Source organism: Furipterus horrens, unplaced genomic scaffold, assembly GCF_987537825.1.
Source record: "Furipterus horrens unplaced genomic scaffold, mFurHor1.1.pri manual_scaffold_11, whole genome shotgun sequence".
Lineage (NCBI taxonomy): Eukaryota > Metazoa > Chordata > Mammalia > Chiroptera > Furipteridae > Furipterus > Furipterus horrens.
In genome coordinates this window covers 82,233,190-82,252,442 of record NW_028327181.1, presented here as the reverse complement: position 1 = coordinate 82,252,442, position 19,253 = coordinate 82,233,190, and the positions used below count along the sequence as shown (strand labels likewise).

The 19,253-nt window shown below is 40.5% G+C and overlaps 1 protein-coding gene across 1 annotated transcript; it reads right to left on the bottom strand.

Moving 5' to 3' along the window:
- Positions 1-399: 399 nt before the first annotated feature.
- Positions 400-18,989, bottom strand: LOC149998610 (leucine-rich repeat-containing protein 37A3-like). The gene is made up of 5 exons (XM_090291408.1): positions 18,832-18,989; positions 8,044-8,115; positions 4,411-4,482; positions 1,343-1,414; positions 400-716 (listed from the first exon to the last, which is right to left on the bottom strand). The coding sequence occupies exons 1-5, from the start codon at positions 18,873-18,875 to the stop codon at positions 632-634; spliced, it is 345 nt and encodes a 114-aa protein (XP_090147534.1). The 5' UTR covers positions 18,876-18,989; the 3' UTR covers positions 400-631.
- Between the last annotated feature and the right edge of the window lie 264 nt (positions 18,990-19,253).

The following is a 19,253-nucleotide window of genomic DNA, read 5'->3' as shown; positions in this document are numbered from 1 at the left end:
GCGATGTATTTTCTTTATGACTGTTTTTTCACAGCACACCTTAACATAAATAGCATATTTTCCCATACCTCAAAGGTTCCCATTGCCACAGACAATTCGCTTCAGAGTTACATACTTTCTCAAAAAGATAACATTCTGGGTTATTGAGGAGAGATGTGACCTGTGGCAGGTTTTTAGGAAGACTTCCTGCTTTACCGTTTAAGAGACCCATGGTTGAGGAGAACTCTGAGCCAAGCTTAAACTCTTTCAGTCCTATGTTCCGTACATTTACACAGTTAGAAACTTTGCACGTAAGCAGGAATCTAAGTTCAATTTAGAAGTGGAATTTCAAGGACCATTCACAAGTCAGAGCAGCAGCACCGCTGGGACAGCCAGGACGATGCTACTTTGAATGATATTTGCTTGCTGCCTTTTATCGCCCCCGCCGAAGGTCAGTGCTGGGGAAAGCGGAGCCTGCGTATGAGTCCGACAAGTCCTTGGCCTCTTTGTACCTTAGTTTCCTCATTTGAGAAAAATGAATGGCTCTTAAGCCATACTTCTCAGAGTTCAAACTGGGCTTACACCCAGCTCACCAATCACTGGATGATGTGTTTACCCATAGCTTTTCACGTGTATTTATCTTCTATTTCACTTACAATGTATGTAGAAATCGCATTCCATGCTGGGCCTGAAATGTCCCGGGCCTCAGTTCTTTGACTGAATTGCCACCAAGGTTCCTTCAAAAGAAGACACAAGCAAAAAACAAAAAAAAAATTCAGATCTTTTGGCAGTGATTCTAATTTATATATGATAAAACAACCTCAATGCTCCCTCTATACATTAAATAAATCTCACTGTGGGAGATATCTCGTATGAGCTAGGCTTTCATGTGTACACATGCAGTGCATTAGATACAAAACAGTAAGTACTTGAAAAAAACTTGCATTAAGTGGTCTTTATTTCTCTAGCACAGGGTTACATAACTTAACATTTTGGGCTAGATAATTCTTTGTTACAGGGGCTGTCCTGTGCGCTGTAGGATGTTGAACAACTCCGCCCTCTGCCCACTACATGCCAGTAGCATATCTACAATCCTGGCAACTAAGAATGCCTTTGGATATTGCCAAGTGTCACCTGGGTGCAAAACCGCCTTGGCTGAGAATCACTGCTGTAGAATGCGTCATTCCAATCTGTGAGATAATTCTCACACTAGTCTGGGCTAGAGACAGAAACGACTTGCTACATAACTTTAGTAGCTTTCTACTAATACAATTTTAATCTCACTTCAAAAGAAATAACAAAGAGATTTACAATTAAGTTTTATAAAAATTCTAGACATAATGAAGTTATAGTTATAACTTACAGAGCTTCCAGAAAAGGCATTTCTTCAAAGCATTTCTTACCAATGAAGTTTATATTATTGCCAGATAAATCTCTAGAAAAAAGTAAAGGAGAGATATTGCCTGAATTAGCTATTAGATACCTAAATAGTAGAAATAATTGGTAGAGGTTGGAATGATAATATTGAATACGTAGCTTTAGTCTAAACTCTGAACCTTAGGAATTGGGATTTGAACCTTCCAGAGCTCGTAAACCTGCCCTCCCCTCCCTGAACAATCTCACCCTCATGATCTTTATAAAGAAAATATACAACTATAGATCTTGATAAATTTTGAAGATAATCTTTTCTGAGAGCAGAATTGATTAGATGACATTTCGTGGCCTCATCAAATTTAAATTATGAGCTGAAAGCTTTTATCTTTATATTTAATTACAAATTTCTAGTATGAAAAAGAAATAGCCTCACACTTACACACCTTCCTGGCTTAGTTCTGTTTTTCTAGGCCAATTCAATACCAGAAGAAATAAAAGATCTCTTTTCACATAACTAAAAAGAAAGTTGCTACTTTTTAAAATTCAGAACTTTGAACTAATTCAGAACGATACTTCTATTGTTTTAGCAGAAATTCGTTTTTTATTTTACATGGCTTTAATAACCCATGAATTTAATTGCTTCAGTTGTACAGTGGTGGGAAAACAAAAAACCAAAATGGTACTGGATTTTTATTTGAAAACATCCATTCTTGTCTATAGTTACTCTTATTTCCATTGATTCCAGCTTAGTCCCTCAGTGTTCACCTAGATGAGTATAACTGTCTTCTCACTGGTGTTTCCATTTCTAGTCTCTCCCTTTCTAATCCATCCTGCACATTAACGCTCTGGAAGTGGTTCTCCAGTACCGGCCAGCATCACTTGGGAACTTATTGAAGATGCAGATTCCCAGCCCTACTCTGGACCGACTGAATCAGTAACTGTGGGGGTGGAGCTTGAGTTTTAACGGGCTCTTCAAGTGATTCTGTTGTAGGCGAAAGTTTGCCCTACAGCACAGGTGTGATAACATGGTAGCCTGGCATGTTATCCTTGGCTTGGCCTTCAAAGCCCTAGAAGATCTGGCTCTAATATTCTGTTCTTCCTAGCTGTACTCCACAGGCACTCAAGGTATTTTTACTGTATTTTGCCTTTCCCCACGCTCCTTTTGCAAGATTATTCCATCCAAGATGTCTGTGTGATGATCCCTAAGGGCCCTTCAAGGTCGTCTTCAAGCAGCATTGCTCTAGTAACATCTTTGCTGATCCAACTTGAAGTGTCTTTTCCCTCTGCTGTGTTCCAAAACCAATTCATATTTCTCATTGCCCATCTCCATTTCTTCTTTTTGATACAGTTATTCTTGCATCCTATTTCCTCTGAGCATAAACTCCTTGAAAGGATGGATGAGGTCTTGCTCACCTGCACTGTCTACCATGTTTAAAAGTGGCACATGAACATATGTAAACTCAAATATTTATAAAATAAACAAATAGCTGGGGAGTAGAGGGAGAAAAATAAGTGTTGTAAAGGAAATGTGGTTTTATTATTTTATGGCTCCCTCTATGCGCCTCTGCAGCACTGTCTTCTGTTTAGTACTAGTGCATTGTGGTATGAGCTTGCATGTTCATTTTCCCTGTGAGATCATGAGTTACTAGAGGGCAGAAGCCATGTCTTACCCATATTTGCACCTACAATACTAGCGACAGTGCTTGGCATATTCTTTTTTAGCTTGTTTGTTGGTTGGCCTTTTTTAATGAATGGGAATACTTAGGCCGGCATGGAATAATTAGCTTACAAAGTATTTCACAGCAGAAAGGATGAATGACCTAATCGATTGAGCAGTTAGTTACCTCATTTGTCTTCCTCCTGTTTGTAAGGTTTGGAACCCAGATGGCGAGATACCCCAGAAGACCAATTCAAAAGTGCTTATGCCCTGAGGCTTGAAAAGTTTCATAATTCAAAGGACTATTTTTAGTGCCTCATGAGGCTCTTTCTACCCACTTCCCTTAAGCCTTCTATATTTTCAAAAAGCATCTATTTGCTAAAAAGCATCATTAATTAGCTTCAAAAAATTAATGACATACACATCTCTGAATGCCATGGACAAACAATAAGAATTGAGTTCTTATAGCAAAGGACATCTCCTTTATCTCTAAGTAAATGGAATCACTAGGCAAGCGTTTCTTCCTTGGCCAGGAGGCTGGAGAGATCTTTATTTTGTAATTAGTGAAGTTAGAGGCATTTCTCATAAGCTTATTTGGTGTAGACATTTCTAAGTATACCACTTAACCATCATTTTAAACATTAAAATCCTGAACACCAAATCTGCTCTCCTGGTAACTTAACATGTTCATAACAATATTGTTTACATAGTTCATCTACTTAGTTAAACATTTGATATGTAAATGTTAATCTAATTTAGATTAAATTATTGAAAATTTCTGGGTTAATAGCATTCAAATTAATGTAAGTGTTCCATATTTTCTTGTCCTTTAGGAGACAATTTGAGGTTAACCTGAATGCTTCTCATTTTACTAAATTAACATTTTAAAACCTTTTCTGTAAAGGCAGACAGTAAATATTTTAGGCCTTGCAGGCCACAGACAGTCTGTCTCGCATATTCTTCTTCGCTTCTTTCTTTTCTTTTTTTTGTTTACAGCCCTTTAAAAGTGTAAAAAGTATTCTTAACTTATGGGCTGTATGGAAACATACCATAGGCTCTATTTGATCCATGGGCCCTAAATTAAATGTAAATACAGGCAGATGATATATGAATACTTATATAACAAGGTTCATATGGGTGTGTATAAGTACTCAGACATTATTACCACTTTTCCTCTATAACTGGAGACAATTTCCTACCTATATCTTGTTTATATGATTAAAAAATTGAAAATGCATTGAAGATAATAAATGCTCAAGATAGGCTGGAAGCCCTATCCACACTTACAGAATTGTAGCATTTTATTGCTGGGAGAAATTGTAATGATTATCTAATTTGAACCCCTATGTATCTTATAGATAATATAACTAAAAAATTATAAATAAAAACAATTAACTTACAAAGACTTGAGGAACAAAAGACGTTGAAATGAGTCCTTATGAATTTCTTTTAACTTGTTGTTACTCAAGATTCTGAAAAATAAAAAGGTTATTTCTGGATCAAAGGGCAAAATAACTACAATTATTTACGACACAGAAATATATATGGAGAAGCCTGGACAGAAAACGAAAGCAAACATAAGAGTTTATAGCCAATGATACGGAGTTAACGGAGGAAGCACAAGAGGACTTCAGGATAGCACAATTAATATCCTCAGAGAGCTGTAAGCAGCCAGCACATCCACTGAAAAGAATGAACTCAGCCTTATACAAATGGAGTGTTGTCATTCATAAAAACAATGCTCAGTATATGCGCAGCAGAAATGACAGTTGAATAAATTAGAAAACTGAGCGATCTGGCCAGAATTCTCCATAATGAAAGAGGAAGGGAACAGGAATGAGCCACAGACAAACCTGACACCTGGTCTGCCCAAGGAATGTGAAGGCCTTTGCTTTATCTAGTCTCTCAGTAACGACGAGGGACATGCTTGGGGTTAGGGGTGGGAGTGAGGGGAGTTTCACTCATTTCCTACATGTGAGGAGCAGAAAGGCACAGGGCCAGTGCCTCCAAGAACGGAGCGAGGGAGTGGTAGAGAGCCAGTACGGAAGCAGTTCTGCCAAACGTCAACGTGGGTGTCTCTTGCAGGAGACTCCGCGCTCCTTGCACATGACATTAGGTGGTGCCCCCTTCAGGAGCCTTGGGGATTGGAGGAGGTGCTGTGTTGCCTTGTGAAGCCATTTCCATCAAGTTCAGCGTTTGAAACATTCTGCTTTCGCTCAATGTCTGTTGGCCACATATTTTTATAACTGCATCTTGTAGCATCATTCTACCCCAAAGCTTAATTCTTTACTCATAGCATATGGCAAAATATTACGGCCCAGAAACTCAACAACTAAGATCAGGGACTGTTCTCAGTTATAAGGTAGTTCAGATGACACAGATATAGTTACCTTTAAAAAAAAAACAAACATGAAAATAAAAACACAAAGACTTTAATTCCAACAAACAAGTCTTGGAGTCCTAAAAAGGCATCAAAGACCCTGGCCTCAACTTGAAATTCACCACATTATAAGGAACAGCAGTGATGGCCAGAATGTGTATGCAGCGGGAATGGTCAGGGGTGATGCTCTGATTCATTGTTTTCTCACCTCCCTTTCTCACCTCACGCTTTCATATTTCCATAGAAATGGTCCAGAAAGAAAAAGCAAAAAAACTGCCATGTCCAACAATGTTTATAGTAAACCTTTTCATAAATGTAAAACATTGGAAAAAATTGTACCTCCCTAAATCACTTAAAACTGTATGCGTATTTTCAAATCACATATTTGTTGCAGATGTCATTCACATCACTACTTAGAAGTTATAACCAGTTATTAGATCTACCACTATAGCTCGTTTCTTAGTATGTTAAGAGAAGCAGATCTATTACTGTATCAATAGCTTTAAAAAATATTTGAAAACTTTTTTTCAGTAATAGTTTTCCTTTATTTTCTTATATATTTTTTAAATTTATTTTTTATTGTTTTTCTATTTCATTTAAAAACATAGTCCCCAAGAACAGAGGCTTCTGCCAATCACCAAAGAGACTAAAGGAAAAAACAAAAAGTTGAAGAAATCCTGCTCTGGGGAGCCTATTGACCCTACGTTAGAGACCTCTCCCGCATAAGGTAGAGATCTCAAGCTGACTTAGAAATCTTCAACACTTCCCAGATTCATGCTATTGTCTATAAGATCCCAAACACATATTATTTTTTTTAAAGTAATGTTTAATTTTTACCTTAAAAAATGTGTAATGTATATTTCTCATGGCTCAAAATCCCATAGGTATATAGTTACACAATCCAAAGTTTTTTCTCCTACACCATCTTTCAGACTACCCCGTTCTCTCTACTCCTTAAAGAAAACCAATCTTATTTATTTCTTGTGCTAAATGACTTCCGTTTTTCTTACAAGTTTGGGAAATAAAATTTCCAATTCAGACTCTATCATGAAAAATATAAACTATATATAATTTCAAAGAAATTCATAAGTTAAAAAAAAACCACCTGCCTGGTTCTAGCATTTTTCGTTACCAATAAGATATCTTAGAGGGTGATCATAAACCCTATTTTTAGATTACTATGGCTAGTAGGTCTCTTATTATTAACTCAGAGGTCGTTTATGACATCTATTCGAGTTGAACTAATAATATGACACACAAACTTGTCATAAAAAAAGCCAGTTAATTACTTTGAATGTAAATATTTTTCCCAAACTACTTGTGTACCTAAACTGACTTTTATACAAATTGATTTTAAAAAGATAAAAGAGAAATAGGCAAAAAAGGACAGGGCAAAATCAGAGAAGAAATATAAATGTTCAATATTTAAAGATTTCTTAAAATTGTTGTTCTCTTACAATTGTCCCCATTTTCCCCCTCATTGCTCTCCCCTGCCCTGCCCACCCCCAGCCCTCTCCCACAGCCAACCCCCTCCATGTTGTCCATGTCCATGGGTCATTTACACTAGTTTCTTCACTAGACCCTTCCCCTTCTTTCCCCCCTTTTCCCCCTCTCCCCTCTCCTCTGGTCACTGTCAGCCTGTTCCTTGTTTCCATGTCTCTGGTTCTACTTTGCTCATTGGTTTGTTTTCTCATTAGATTCCTGTATGAAGTGAGATAATATGGTATTCTTCTTTCACCACCTGGCTTATTTCACTACGCATGACACTCTTCAGTTAAATTTACAAGTAATCAGAAAAATTCAAATTCAGATGGGACCCCTTTTATTCACTCATTACATCAGCCAAAAAATGGAGACTATCAGTGCTGGAAATGAATGCTGTCGTGGCCTACTACTGACTGGAGCATAAGTTGGCACAACTTCTTTGAGGGCAGTTAAAATGTTATATCAGTATAGTCTTCACCCCAACAATTTCATTTCTAAATATCTATTCTGCAGAAAGCCTGTCCATGTTCACAAAGATGCATGTACAAGAATGTTCATTGCAGCAATACGTGCAACAGGAAAACTAGACGTAATCTAAACATCCATCAATAGGGGTATTTTTAACTGTAACACACCCATCCTGTAGAATATTATGCAGGAGTTTAAATGAATTGGTTAACCAGGAAGGAAACAAATCTAAGACATAGCAAGAGGTGGAAGGACCAAGTTGTTACCGTTTATTTAAAAAAAAAAAAAAATGAAAATCATACAACATGCCTATTGTGCTATCAGTATGTAGGCAAAGGCACGGGGAAAGGTCTGCAAGGGCACACAGTAAACAGCTCAGAACAGCCTCACCTTAAGGGTGGGGGACGAGGGCGGCAGCGAAGGTTTCACTATACCTGTATTTCATTTTTATATACTGAGAATATAAACATGTATTACTTGTTACAGTGAAGAATAAGGTTAAATTGATTCATTTTAAAGAGGGCCTGCCAATTTAATTTTTAAAATAAACACAGACTTGGAATCAATAGAGGTTGATTTATGATATGGAGGTGAATACCTTTTCTCAGAGCTACTGACCTCAAAATTGGGGACTAAGAAGGATCTTACAGTGCAGTCAGGTTTGTTTGTTTGTATTCATTTTTGGAGAGAATATACTCACAGTTTCTCAGTTGTATGGAAGAACCTCCATGAATACTTATCAAGGTAAGAAATAGAGTTGCCTTTTAAATTGCTGCAAAGAAACACAGTTAATATCTTTAAATAGGCAGGAGAAGAACAAACAATAATTAAAACAGTCATGGCAAGCTTGTGGGGATTAATCAAATGCAGAAAATACCAGCTTTCTAATTTCCACAGCTATCAGCTTTCCCAGTCTGCACAAATTAATAAAGACATAATGTGGGGCCCCTGGCACAAACCATGAGGCATCTCCTCAGAACCTCAATTTATTATCTAGGCTAGTTAATGCCAGTTAATTACTTTGAATGCATTTTCTCCCAAACCACCTGTGTCTAAAATGACTCCTTGTACAAACCAATGCAAAAATAATAATTCAACAGAAAAATTTATCATTATCAGCCAATTAACATAAAGAAACCTTGTGTCAGCCAGGCCACAGCAAAACTTTGGGTCAGTGCCCTCTGTGGGAATCTTTCCAGGTGTTAGAAAGATAAGGGCAATTAGAAATGAGAAGGACTGATATGGAAAGATCTCACAGACATATTTGACAAGGAAAAGCACAAATCACTGAGCAAGGAGTAAAGTATTACCTCTTTAGGGGGGAAATTGCAAAAGAAAAAGAAAAGAAGAAAGAGAGAGATTGCAAGAACAGACACATGCCAAAGTGGTAACAGGAGTGGCGGAAAGTGCTGTGTGGGATTTTCACATTTGTCCTGTGTGTTTCTGTGACTTTAACACCAACACCAACAACACAGGGAGGCTGTACCCATGAATTACAAGTGTTTAAAAGAGCTGTGAAATTCCCAAGGTTCAGTCTCAACCACTAACTCTGGGTGACTTTGAATCTTCACCTTTAGCTTTGTCCTTGTCCCTCAGTGACAACTTACCTGTCCAGTTTATATGCACGTTTCCCAGGAAGGTGAGAAAAGTCAAACGGGTCCCTGTCTGTCCCTCTGCACAGTGGACACTTCCACCCAACCAGAATCCTTTGGTTGCTTTCGGCTCCCCAATAAAAACTGCCCAGTCTGAACTTGTCTCCTTCAATCTGGCTCTCCTCTCCAACTGCTCTTTGTCCACCTTGTACACCACTGTGGTTCTCCTCATCACCCAGGACAGAAACTTTACAGGGTCGTATTTGATTTTTATCTTTCCTGTACATCCCGTTCCCCAACTCCAGCCAGTTACTACAGCCTGTCGGTTTTTCTTTACACTGTTCCCAGGATGTTCTTTCTCCTCCTATCACAACCACTCTTCTCGCTTTACTGCTAGATTTTGCTCAAGTATTCTACTGGTCTCCCTGAATCAAACTTTCCTCTTGAGATCACTCTACATATGGAATTTAAAATAACCCTCTTATTTTTACCACCTGTCTCTCTCACTTGAAAACATTCAGGGGCTCTCCCAGTCTCAGTGCAATTTCCAAACTCCTAGAGCCAAAGTTTTTCATAAGCATATTTTTCACTGCTTCCTAAACCAATTCTTGACAGCAAGACTAGCCTAATAAGTCCTGATCGTTCCTGCAGCCATGCTGCTGCCAAGACTGTACGCATTATTTTTCCTCTATGTAACAAACCACAGGCACCTTTAAGTCCCAGTTAAAGTTATAGCTTAACCATGCAGTCTTCCAACTTCCATAGGCCAGTGACTACAGATTCTGCTGAATTATACCACCTCTGGCCTGTATCTTTTTTAGTACTTAACTATATATCATCTCCCTTTTTAGTCATATTCCCTTTCTTCCCACCTGTCATTGTCATGTTTCATAGACAATGTCATACATCTGTTGCTCCCATAGTACTTAGCCCTGGCTGGACACAGAATGGGTGATATATTTAGAAAGCCAGGTGGCAAATGTGAGTTCTGGGTATAACTGCATATATGATAGGCACTGACATATGTGAACTCATCTAAATCTCACAACAATCCTAGGAGATGATAACTATCATAATCTTGACTCTACGGATGATGAAATTGAATCCAAACACTAATATATGGCATAACTGCATTCAAACTCAGGCACTCTGGCTCTAGAATCTCTTCTCTTATCCAATTTGTTGTATCACCACCAATGAGATTCGGAGAGGGCCACGAAGCTGTAAAGAGGATGGCGTAAAAGTGGGCGGAGAGTAGAGGTTAAGGAATAAAGTGATGGGCTAAAGAAAAATCACTAAGGAAAAATACGTAGGAGGAAACAATAGTAAGAAGGGGAATGAAGATAAGGACTAGATGACAAACAAAATATAAAAGCAGGAAGTAGTCAGTGTGGGTTTGAGAAGATGAGGACGGCCCAGGGAGACCAGGAGGAGAAGGCTGGCAGGTCAGGCAGGTTGCGGAGAACAAAGGAAGAAAGGCAGTTCTTACAAGGTGGTGAAGATGTTCTTGTACGTGTCGGAGTCTGGCACAGGCACTCTGTGGAGCTTCTGCGTTGGGCCAAGGCCAGAACAAGACAGCGTCTCATTTTGGCAGGAACAGAGCTCACATATATTGATTACGGTATTCTGTTCAGGCATTAGAAGCCCTGCCTCAGATGACACTGCTTGATGGGCCCTGATAAGCTGCTTGTCCCAAGAGGGATCTGTTATCTCAGACCAGGTTGGCTGCTGAGGCTGAACAGTCTCTGGATGTGGAAGTGTCACCTCAGGATGTTTTGGAGGAGCTGTGGTCTGCTGCAGGAGTGTCCGCCGTTCAGCCTCCACAGTAGCCGCTGGCTGTATCGGTAGCTCCAGGACCAAATGTTGACCTGTTACCTCAGATGAGATTGGCTGCTGGGGCTGAACAGTCTCTGGAAGTGGAAGTATAGCCTCAGGGTGTTTCGGAGGAGCTGTGGCCTGCTGCAGGGGTGTCGGACGGTCAGCCTCCAGAGTAGCTTCTGGCTTGATGGTGAGCTTCGGGTCCGGTGGTCGACCGTTGAGCCAGATTGGCTTCTGGGGCTGAACAGTCTCTGGATGTGGAAATGTCGCCTCGGGGTGTTTCGGAGGAGCTGTGGTCTGCTGCAGCGGTGTCGGATGTTCAGCCTCCACAGTAACTTCTGGGTTTATGGTGAGCTTCGGGTCCAAAGATCGACCTATTATCTTGGGCCAGAATGGCTTCTGGGGCTGAACAGTCTCTGGATGTGGAAGTATAGCCTCAGGGTGTTTCAGAGGAGCTGTGGTCAGCTGCAGGGGTGTCGGTTGTTCAGCCTCCACAGTAGCTTCTGGCTTTATCGTGAGTTCCAGGTCCGAATGTTGGCCTGTTACCTCAGGCCAGATTGGCTGCTGGGGCTGAACAGTCTCTGGATGTGAAAGTGTCGCCTCAGGGAGTTTCGGAGAAGCTGTGGCCTGCTGCAGGGGTGTCAGATGTTCAGCCTCCAGAGTAGCTTCTGGCTTGATGGTGAGCTTCAGGTCTGGTGGTCGACCGTTGAGCCAGAATGGCTTCTGGGGCTGAACAGTCTCTGGATGTGGAAGTGTCTCCTCAGGGTGTTTCGGAGGAGCTGTGGCCGGCGGTGGGGATGTCAGACGTTCAGCCTCCACAGTAGCCTCTGGCTTTACGGTGAGCTCCGGGTCCGAAGGTCGACCTGTCACCTTAATATGTTTATTATACTTGGGAGGCTGAGCTGGAAACTTCTGCAGGCCTGTGGAAGGGTCTGCATTGTTCCACGGGTAAAGAGGCCGTTGGAGCAGAGCTGAGCTGTCTTGCTCCGTCATAGCTTCAGGAGGTTCTCTCGTCTCAGGGGCTTTTGGTTCCTGAGTTAGGATCTCCTGAAGTGTTGAAAATGTTTTTCTGTCTAGGAAGTTGTCCGTTGTCAACTTCGCATCATACATTGGCGATGCTTCGGCCAGCAGCCACAACAGCTGCAATTGTACAACAATCAGTGGGGCCCAGAGGTGCAGCCCGGACATGCCAGCAGAGGTCCGGGTGACACAATGAGCAACCCAGGAAAGCTGGGGCACAAGGAGTGACCCGGAGGGGATGGGGCACAGTGAGTGACCTGGGGGCCCAGGGCACAGTGAGCGATCTGGTGTCGGGAGCGGGGGTGTCTGGGGCAGCGCAATGAGACCCAGACAAATGAGGTGCAGGCGCACGCACTGAGCAGGAGCCTACAATTGGCAGTGGTGTCACAGTTGGCAGCGGTGTCACAGTTGGCAGCCATATCATGCACGTGCCCCTTAGCACAAAGCACCCCTCCCCCGCCTCAGGTTCCAACCTTTACTTAGGCAGTTATATTAGTCTGGGGTGAGAGTACTATAGGAGAGCGAGCCTTTTTCTCCAGAATCAGGGTCCTTTTCCCTGCAGAGGGGACAGCTCCCTCCTGACGGGCCTCCCCTTGCCCCTCACAGTGAGGCGGGATTGGGCTGCACACCTGGGTGGCCACGGACTCCAGCAGCCAGGGGTGGTGGGACGCGGGCGGTAAAGAGGGTGGGAAGTTGCGGGGGCAGGCGTGCGTGCTGCATGCAGAGCTTCCCAAGGAAGCCACAGGGCCTGGCATCCCAGGAAATGCCCAGGTGCTGGTCAAGCTCCTGCAACCTGAACTCCCCCTTAAAGCTGAAATCTGAGTGACATTCTTCTGCCCTTTGGCTACACTGCTTTTTAAAAAGTAGCTGACCTACAGAATGAACATCAGTGTGGGTGGCTGGGAAGGGGACACACTTTACAGTTCTAAAATGTTGTCATTTCCTGGAAATTCTCAGAATCCACGTCTGATTCTTCACTTGCCACTGTTAGGTGGGGGCTACCACTGAGTCAGGGACGACTCCAAAATTTCTGCAGATGGGGTTTGACAGTGAGCAATGAACTCTGGGAAACAGGGTCTGAAACCCAGTAAACAATGCTTTACAATGGTTGGGGAAAGGTGCCCCTCCCACTTGGCTCAACACGGCCATTAATCTAGAAAAGCAATGACGGCCTTTTCAGAGGTCAGCCCTGTGCACACATGGAGAAGACACGCCGGTGTGAAAGCTGGCACATTAAACCATTTTCTTCAGACACTATAACTAGCACCCAATTTGCTTCCTTCACAGCCCCTTTTATATTCTATTTTATAAATTACTGTCTGGCACAACGTCTGGCCCATAAACTCCAAGAGAGAAGAACTGCATCTTATTCCCAGTGTCTAGCACATAGTACTGGTTTCTAAAGGAAACTGATTCCAGGATTGGCCTCATGCAGCGATGACTCTCTTGCTAGAATTAGGTTTCTGAAAATTTAGCATCAGTATGGAATCCCTTCCTCACATAATTCGAAGGAAGACAGGCTTCTTCAAGCCCAGGACGACACCAGAGCTTTTGTTTCTGTAGCCATCAGAGGTTCCAAATTCAAAATTCCACATAAGTATTCTCAGCAGGCTCACACAAGTGAAATGAAAGAACTATTCTATTTCAACTATGAGTTAATTTTTCTTTAATTAGCAAATGTTTGATTTCAAGGTACTGTCAGTACTTTACTAAATACCTATTCTAAATAGGTTTTCCAGACCAGCCTTCTCAGGGTACTGGAAAAATAGGTCATAAAACCTATAGGCTGAAATAACTTTGAATTTTATCAAGAAAAATAAATAAAAGCCTTATTCAGCCAAGTACCTCTACCTTATGCAAAGCAAGATGATTTTGATTTTGTACTAACAAGTGGGCAGTCATACAACAATGTCATCGGGGTACTTTACATACCCATTTAAAGTTTTCTCCAAAAAAGGAAAACACTTAATCTCCAGTGAATAAGACTTTTTAAATCTATAATTTTAGAAAATTAAGCTAGTGACGTCAGTCAATGTCTTTGCACCATCAACAGCTATATTAGCTACAAAGTACTCAATAGATGGCTAGAGGAATGAGCTATTTCTTATACTAGGAATTTAGTATGTTAGTACTTAAACCATCATTCTAGTCTATAGAATGAATATAAAGTACCAGTAAAGGATATTAGTCTTTTAGCCTTGACACTACAGCAGGATTCCAATCCACCAACCACATTTGTTAATGTGCTTTTGGAGTATCTTAAACCAGCCCTAGAATGTTTTTACTTACAAAGCATACACACATACACACATTTACCTGACAGCCTTCTTCCAGCCTTTATTGTCTGGAAGTACACGTCACAAAAAAACAAAAACAAAAAACTAATGAAACTGGTGTTTAGCCTAGACAACTCGCTGTCATGCACTGTTACTCAACTTGGCAAGTGGACATATTCTAAAAGTTGAGAACACCAAGTGTGTTATCCCTTTATCTTAATCTTGAGGAATACTGTGTCTCACAAAGGTAGACATCCAACAAGTTAACACCACATCCAATGAACAAAAATGCCTGGCAAGCAACATGAAATAGCAACTCAAAGCATACTAAGTCTGCTACTCAAAACATTCACTGGTCGAATTGCCTATAAAATCTAATTAGATAAAGTTTTAGTTTCCCAAATACAAAATATTTAGAATTATGGCACTCACAGAAGAATGATCAAAACTTCATCTGTTACAAGTTATCACCTACTAACAATCATTTATCCAACCAGTCTTTGATGAGCACCTGCTACTGCTACATGCAAAACATTTTGCTAAAAATGTAGGGGACATAGATTAACATAAGGAAGTAGAATCCTTAATTTCATATAAAGACAGGACAAGGTATATACAAGGTAGACTGAATGTCGTTAAGAAAAATAAAATGTCATGTGTGCCTTTTAAAGTAAATGCAACCACAAATTGTAATCTCAGTATATACACAGCTAACAGTCCTAAGTATTGTTTGCTAGGCCTTCAAAGGGAAGTGAATGTCAGCTTCACACTCATGATCTCAACTAACCCTAATTACTTGCCAAAAGAAATAATACTATTGCATTGGGTGGTCAGGTTTCAACATATGAGTTTGAGGGAGAGGGACACAAACATTGGACTGCAACATTTCAATTTTGGACTTCTATACACCAAAACTGTGAGAGGATAAATTTCTGTTGTTTAAGCCAAGTTTATGGTACTTTGTTACAGCAGTTTGAGGAAATTAATAGACTCCAACTACCCGTCAGGAATGGTTTTGAACTCCAGTGATTAGTGTGTATGAGAAATCTTCTCTCATCTCTTGATTAATAAAAAGTTAGCTCACATGTCCAGCCAAGATGGAGGCATAGGTAGACACACTTCACCTGCTTGCACAATCATAAGAAGGATCACAACTAACCTCAAAACAAAGAACAACCAGAACTGCCAGAAAATCAAACTGTATGGAAGTCTAACAACTAAGAATTTAAAGAGTAAATATTCATCCAGCTGGGTAGGAGTGGCAGAAATGGGGAGGTGGGGTGAAGAGGACACGGTGTGGCAGTGGCAAGGCAGCAGCAAGGCAGTGGTGGCAGCTGGTGGAACGAGTGGTCCCACACTCACACCTGGGGAGTGATCCCAGCCCCAGGCCAGACCCTGAAGCGCAGGTTCCCAGCGCTGGGAAAATAAAGCCTCATAGCTTCTGGCTGTGGGGGTGCACGGGAGAAGAAACCACCCATATCTGTCTGTTCAGAGGGCCGCCACAGTCCTAGAAAGCACTCAAACCCACCTGCTCAGGGAACCACCACCAGGGCAACAGCTAGAGGGGCACCGGTCATATATGGAAAGTGAGTGAAGTGACTGGAAACAGGGCGAGTGCTGAGCAAGTAGCATTTTTCCATCTCAGGCCCCTCCCCAACATACAACACCACAAAGCAGTGGAACAGGTTGCCCCGCCCTGGTCAATACCTAACACTCTGCCCCTTACAACATAACAGGTGCTCCAAGACAGGGAATTAAAGCAGCTCTACCTAATACACAGAAAAAAACACAGGGAGGCTGCCAAGTTGAATAAACAGAGAAATATGGCCCAAATGAAAAAACAGAACAAAACTCCATGAAAAGAACAAAGCAAAACAAAGATAGCCAACCTATCAGATGCAGAATTCAAAACACTGGTGATAAGGATGCTCAGAGAATTCATTGAGCATGGCAAATAAATAAGGAAAGAAATGAAAGCTACACTAAGTGAAATAAAGAAAAGCCTACAGGGGACCAACAGTGAAGGGAAGGAAGTCAGGATTCACATCAATGATTTGGAACATAAGGAAGAAATAAACAGCCAATAGAGAGTCCCAAACAAGTTGGACCCAAAGGGGACAACACCAAGACACATCACAATTAAAATGCCAAAGGTGAAAGATCAAGAGGGAATCTTAAAAGCGACAAAAGAGAAGATGAGAGTTCCCTACAAAGTAGTTCCCATAAGACTATCAGCTACCTTCTCAAAAGAAACTTTGCAGTCAAGAAGGGACTGGCAAGAGGTATTCAAAGTGATGAAAAGCAAGGGCCTACAACCAAGATTCCTCTATCCAGCAAAGCTATCATTTAGAATGGAAGGGCAGATAAAGTGCTCCCCAGAGAAGGTAAAGTTAAAGGAGTTCATCATCACGAAGCCCTTATTATATAAAATGTTTTAAGAAAAAGATCAAAACTATGAACAGTAAAATGACAACAAACTCACAACTATCAACAACTGAATCTAAAAAGAGAAAAACAAAAACAAACTAAGCAAGCAACTAGAACATGAATAGAATCATAGATATGTGGTTCATATGGAGGGTTATCAGCAGGGAGGGGGAAGAGGGAGAATGGGGGAAAAGGTGCAGGGATTAAGAAGCATAATTGGTAGATACAAAATAGACAGTGAGATGTTAACAATATTAAAAGAAATGGATAGGCCGAAGAACATAATTGCCTGACCTATGGACATGCACTAACGGGGGTGATTGCTTGAGGGAAGGGGTGTACCAGGTGGAGGGGGGCAAAGCGAAAAAATTGGGACAACTCTAATAGCATAATTAAAATTGCTTTGAAATAATAATAAACGATTGAGGAACTTAAAAGAAAGTTAACTGAAAATGGTATATACTTTGGAACTTTTCTTAATCTTTAGCAGATGAAAGAATTACTTACTACCTTTACAAATGAAGATTTCTCAGCCAGAGCCCACAATTAACTCACAGTTTGGAGCTGGCAGAACAGAATCTGCATATTTTGAACCATGCCCCCAGGGAGTTGTGCTATCCATAGGTGATCCACAAACCACCAGAGAGGAGGAATTTGAAGAGCCCCAGATGAGGTCAGTTAATTTTAAAACATAAATAAAATTTATTACATATCATATACCACAAATGCAAAAATGATGCAATTAATCAAATCAATTATTTTCTAGGGATCTGTTTGGCAGGATAGCCAATCAAAGCAGGGAGTGGGAGGGAGACATGTCTCACCCATTAACTCAGCAGTTCTGAGTCTGGTCTAGTAAGATTGCCAGGTGTTCCAGAAATCACAAGGAAAAAAAACATGAGAGCACAGGAGGGGAGCCCTTGAAATTCTTTCTGTATCATTTCCACTATCTGGAAAAGGCTTTTAAACTGTATATTAATGCCAAGGTCTGAAAATGGGAGGAGGGGAAACCTAGAAACTGGCTACGAGCAGAAAACCCCTAAAACCCCAATGGGCAGTACACTCAGACTAGCTGGGTGCCCACTTGCAGCTTTGTGCTCAAGTGTATTTCATAAATAAACTTGCTATTTCCACTACACACGTTGTCTCTCACCTGAATTCTTCAGAGTGAGACAAGAACAGAGGAGGGGGACCCCCCCCAAACTATATTCCCTATACTGTACTTTATAACATCATGACTATTTTTATAACTGCCAATTTGCACTTTTTAAAAATATTTTTATTTATTAATTGATTGATTGATTTTTAGGGAGAGAGGAAGAGAGGAAGAAAGAGAGAGAAACATCAAAGTGTGGTTGCCTCTCGTACACCCCCAACTGTGCACCTGGCCTGCAACCAAGGCATATGCCCTGACTGCGAATTGATTTGACAACCCTTTGGTTCACAGGCTGGCACTCAATCCACTGAGCCACACCACTCAGGGCTAATTTGCACTTATTAATCAAAACTTACATAACTGCTTTAAACTATTAGTAAGACATATTATGCGAATGTTATGTTTCATATATTTTAAGACTAAAATTTCCAATTTTATTTGCCCAGCATTTCAGAATCAATGTGTTTAGGAAAATATAAACAATTACTCTAAAACTTTGGTATGTTAACTCATTTTGCACATTTATCTAATTGGTGATATACCAGTGTTACCAGGTTGATGCTCGTGAAAGTTATCATTGATTAATAAGATCTGTATCACTTAAAAATTGTTTCATAGTATTGAAATTTTTAAAGAACAAAGTGTGTAATATTTTGGATTGAAAAGATTTAACTCAGATAGCACTCATTTAAAATAAAGTATTTCAGCAGTCCAAGAATAAAATGGTAAAAAAAATAGAAGAATCTAACTCAGGTAACAAAACTGTAAACCAAACAACAGGGCTTGTTTCAAGATAATTTCAGGAACAGCATCTTAAGGAAAATCCCAGATAAAACATAATTTTAGCAGTAACAAAGTTTTGGCTCAACATGATTATGCAACATTTAGTTTTGATAGAAACATGTTTTATTATGGACAGTGAAACAGACACAAGAGAAAACAGAGGTATCAACCATATATTTTAAGTCCTTTTCTAGAATGACTGATGTTTATTAAAGAGTTGTAGCCCCACTGACAATAAATATCAATGTTATCACGGAACAGTAGAACAATTATTGTCCGAATACTGAGCTTCTGTAACCAAAACCCACTGTGGGTTCAAGAAAACACTGTATACACATACCAAATCAATAACTCCATATACACCAAAAACAAAAACCAGCTCAAGTCTAGAAATGAACTGGCTGGAACACACTTACTGTGCTACTGCTTTAAGAATCCCACAGAGCACCCCGTAACTCATTAACTGCACGTTTTCCTTTGGGGGCAAACATGGTTCTCTCTCTGTCACATATGCACAAGGAAATCTCAAAACCCAGAGGCCATCTGGCGGGAGAGTGATTTCTTGCTTTCCTGGGTAGAACTGGACATGGTGGTGGGCCTGGTTATACCTGAAAAACAGAAAAATAGAATTATTTTTTTCATTTTTCAATAAGAAACACCTGAAAGGTAAACGCCTAAACAAACAATAGGTTAGTAGGTAATGGGCACACTCCTAATTTTAGTCATATCTAATACGTCATTATTTAGGCTCAAATATTACCCTGCTTTTCTACAAATTTTAACTTCAAGTTCTGCCTCAGCCAATTGATGTGAATTGATGGCATGAACTGATTAACAC

Excerpts from the sequence above, each read along its gene's own strand:
- LOC149998610 (XM_090291408.1), bottom strand. The coding sequence starts at position 18,875 with ATGAGTTACGGGGTGCTCTGTGGGATTCTTAAAGCAGTAGCACA. Across the intron at positions 4,483-8,043 it reads TTCCATACAACTGAGAAACT|AATCTTGAGTAACAACAAGT; the intron begins GTGAGTATATTC and ends TTTATTTTTCAG. Across the intron at positions 1,415-4,410 it reads CTTTTGTTCCTCAAGTCTTT|AGATTTATCTGGCAATAATA; the intron begins GTAAGTTAATTG and ends ACTTTTTTCTAG.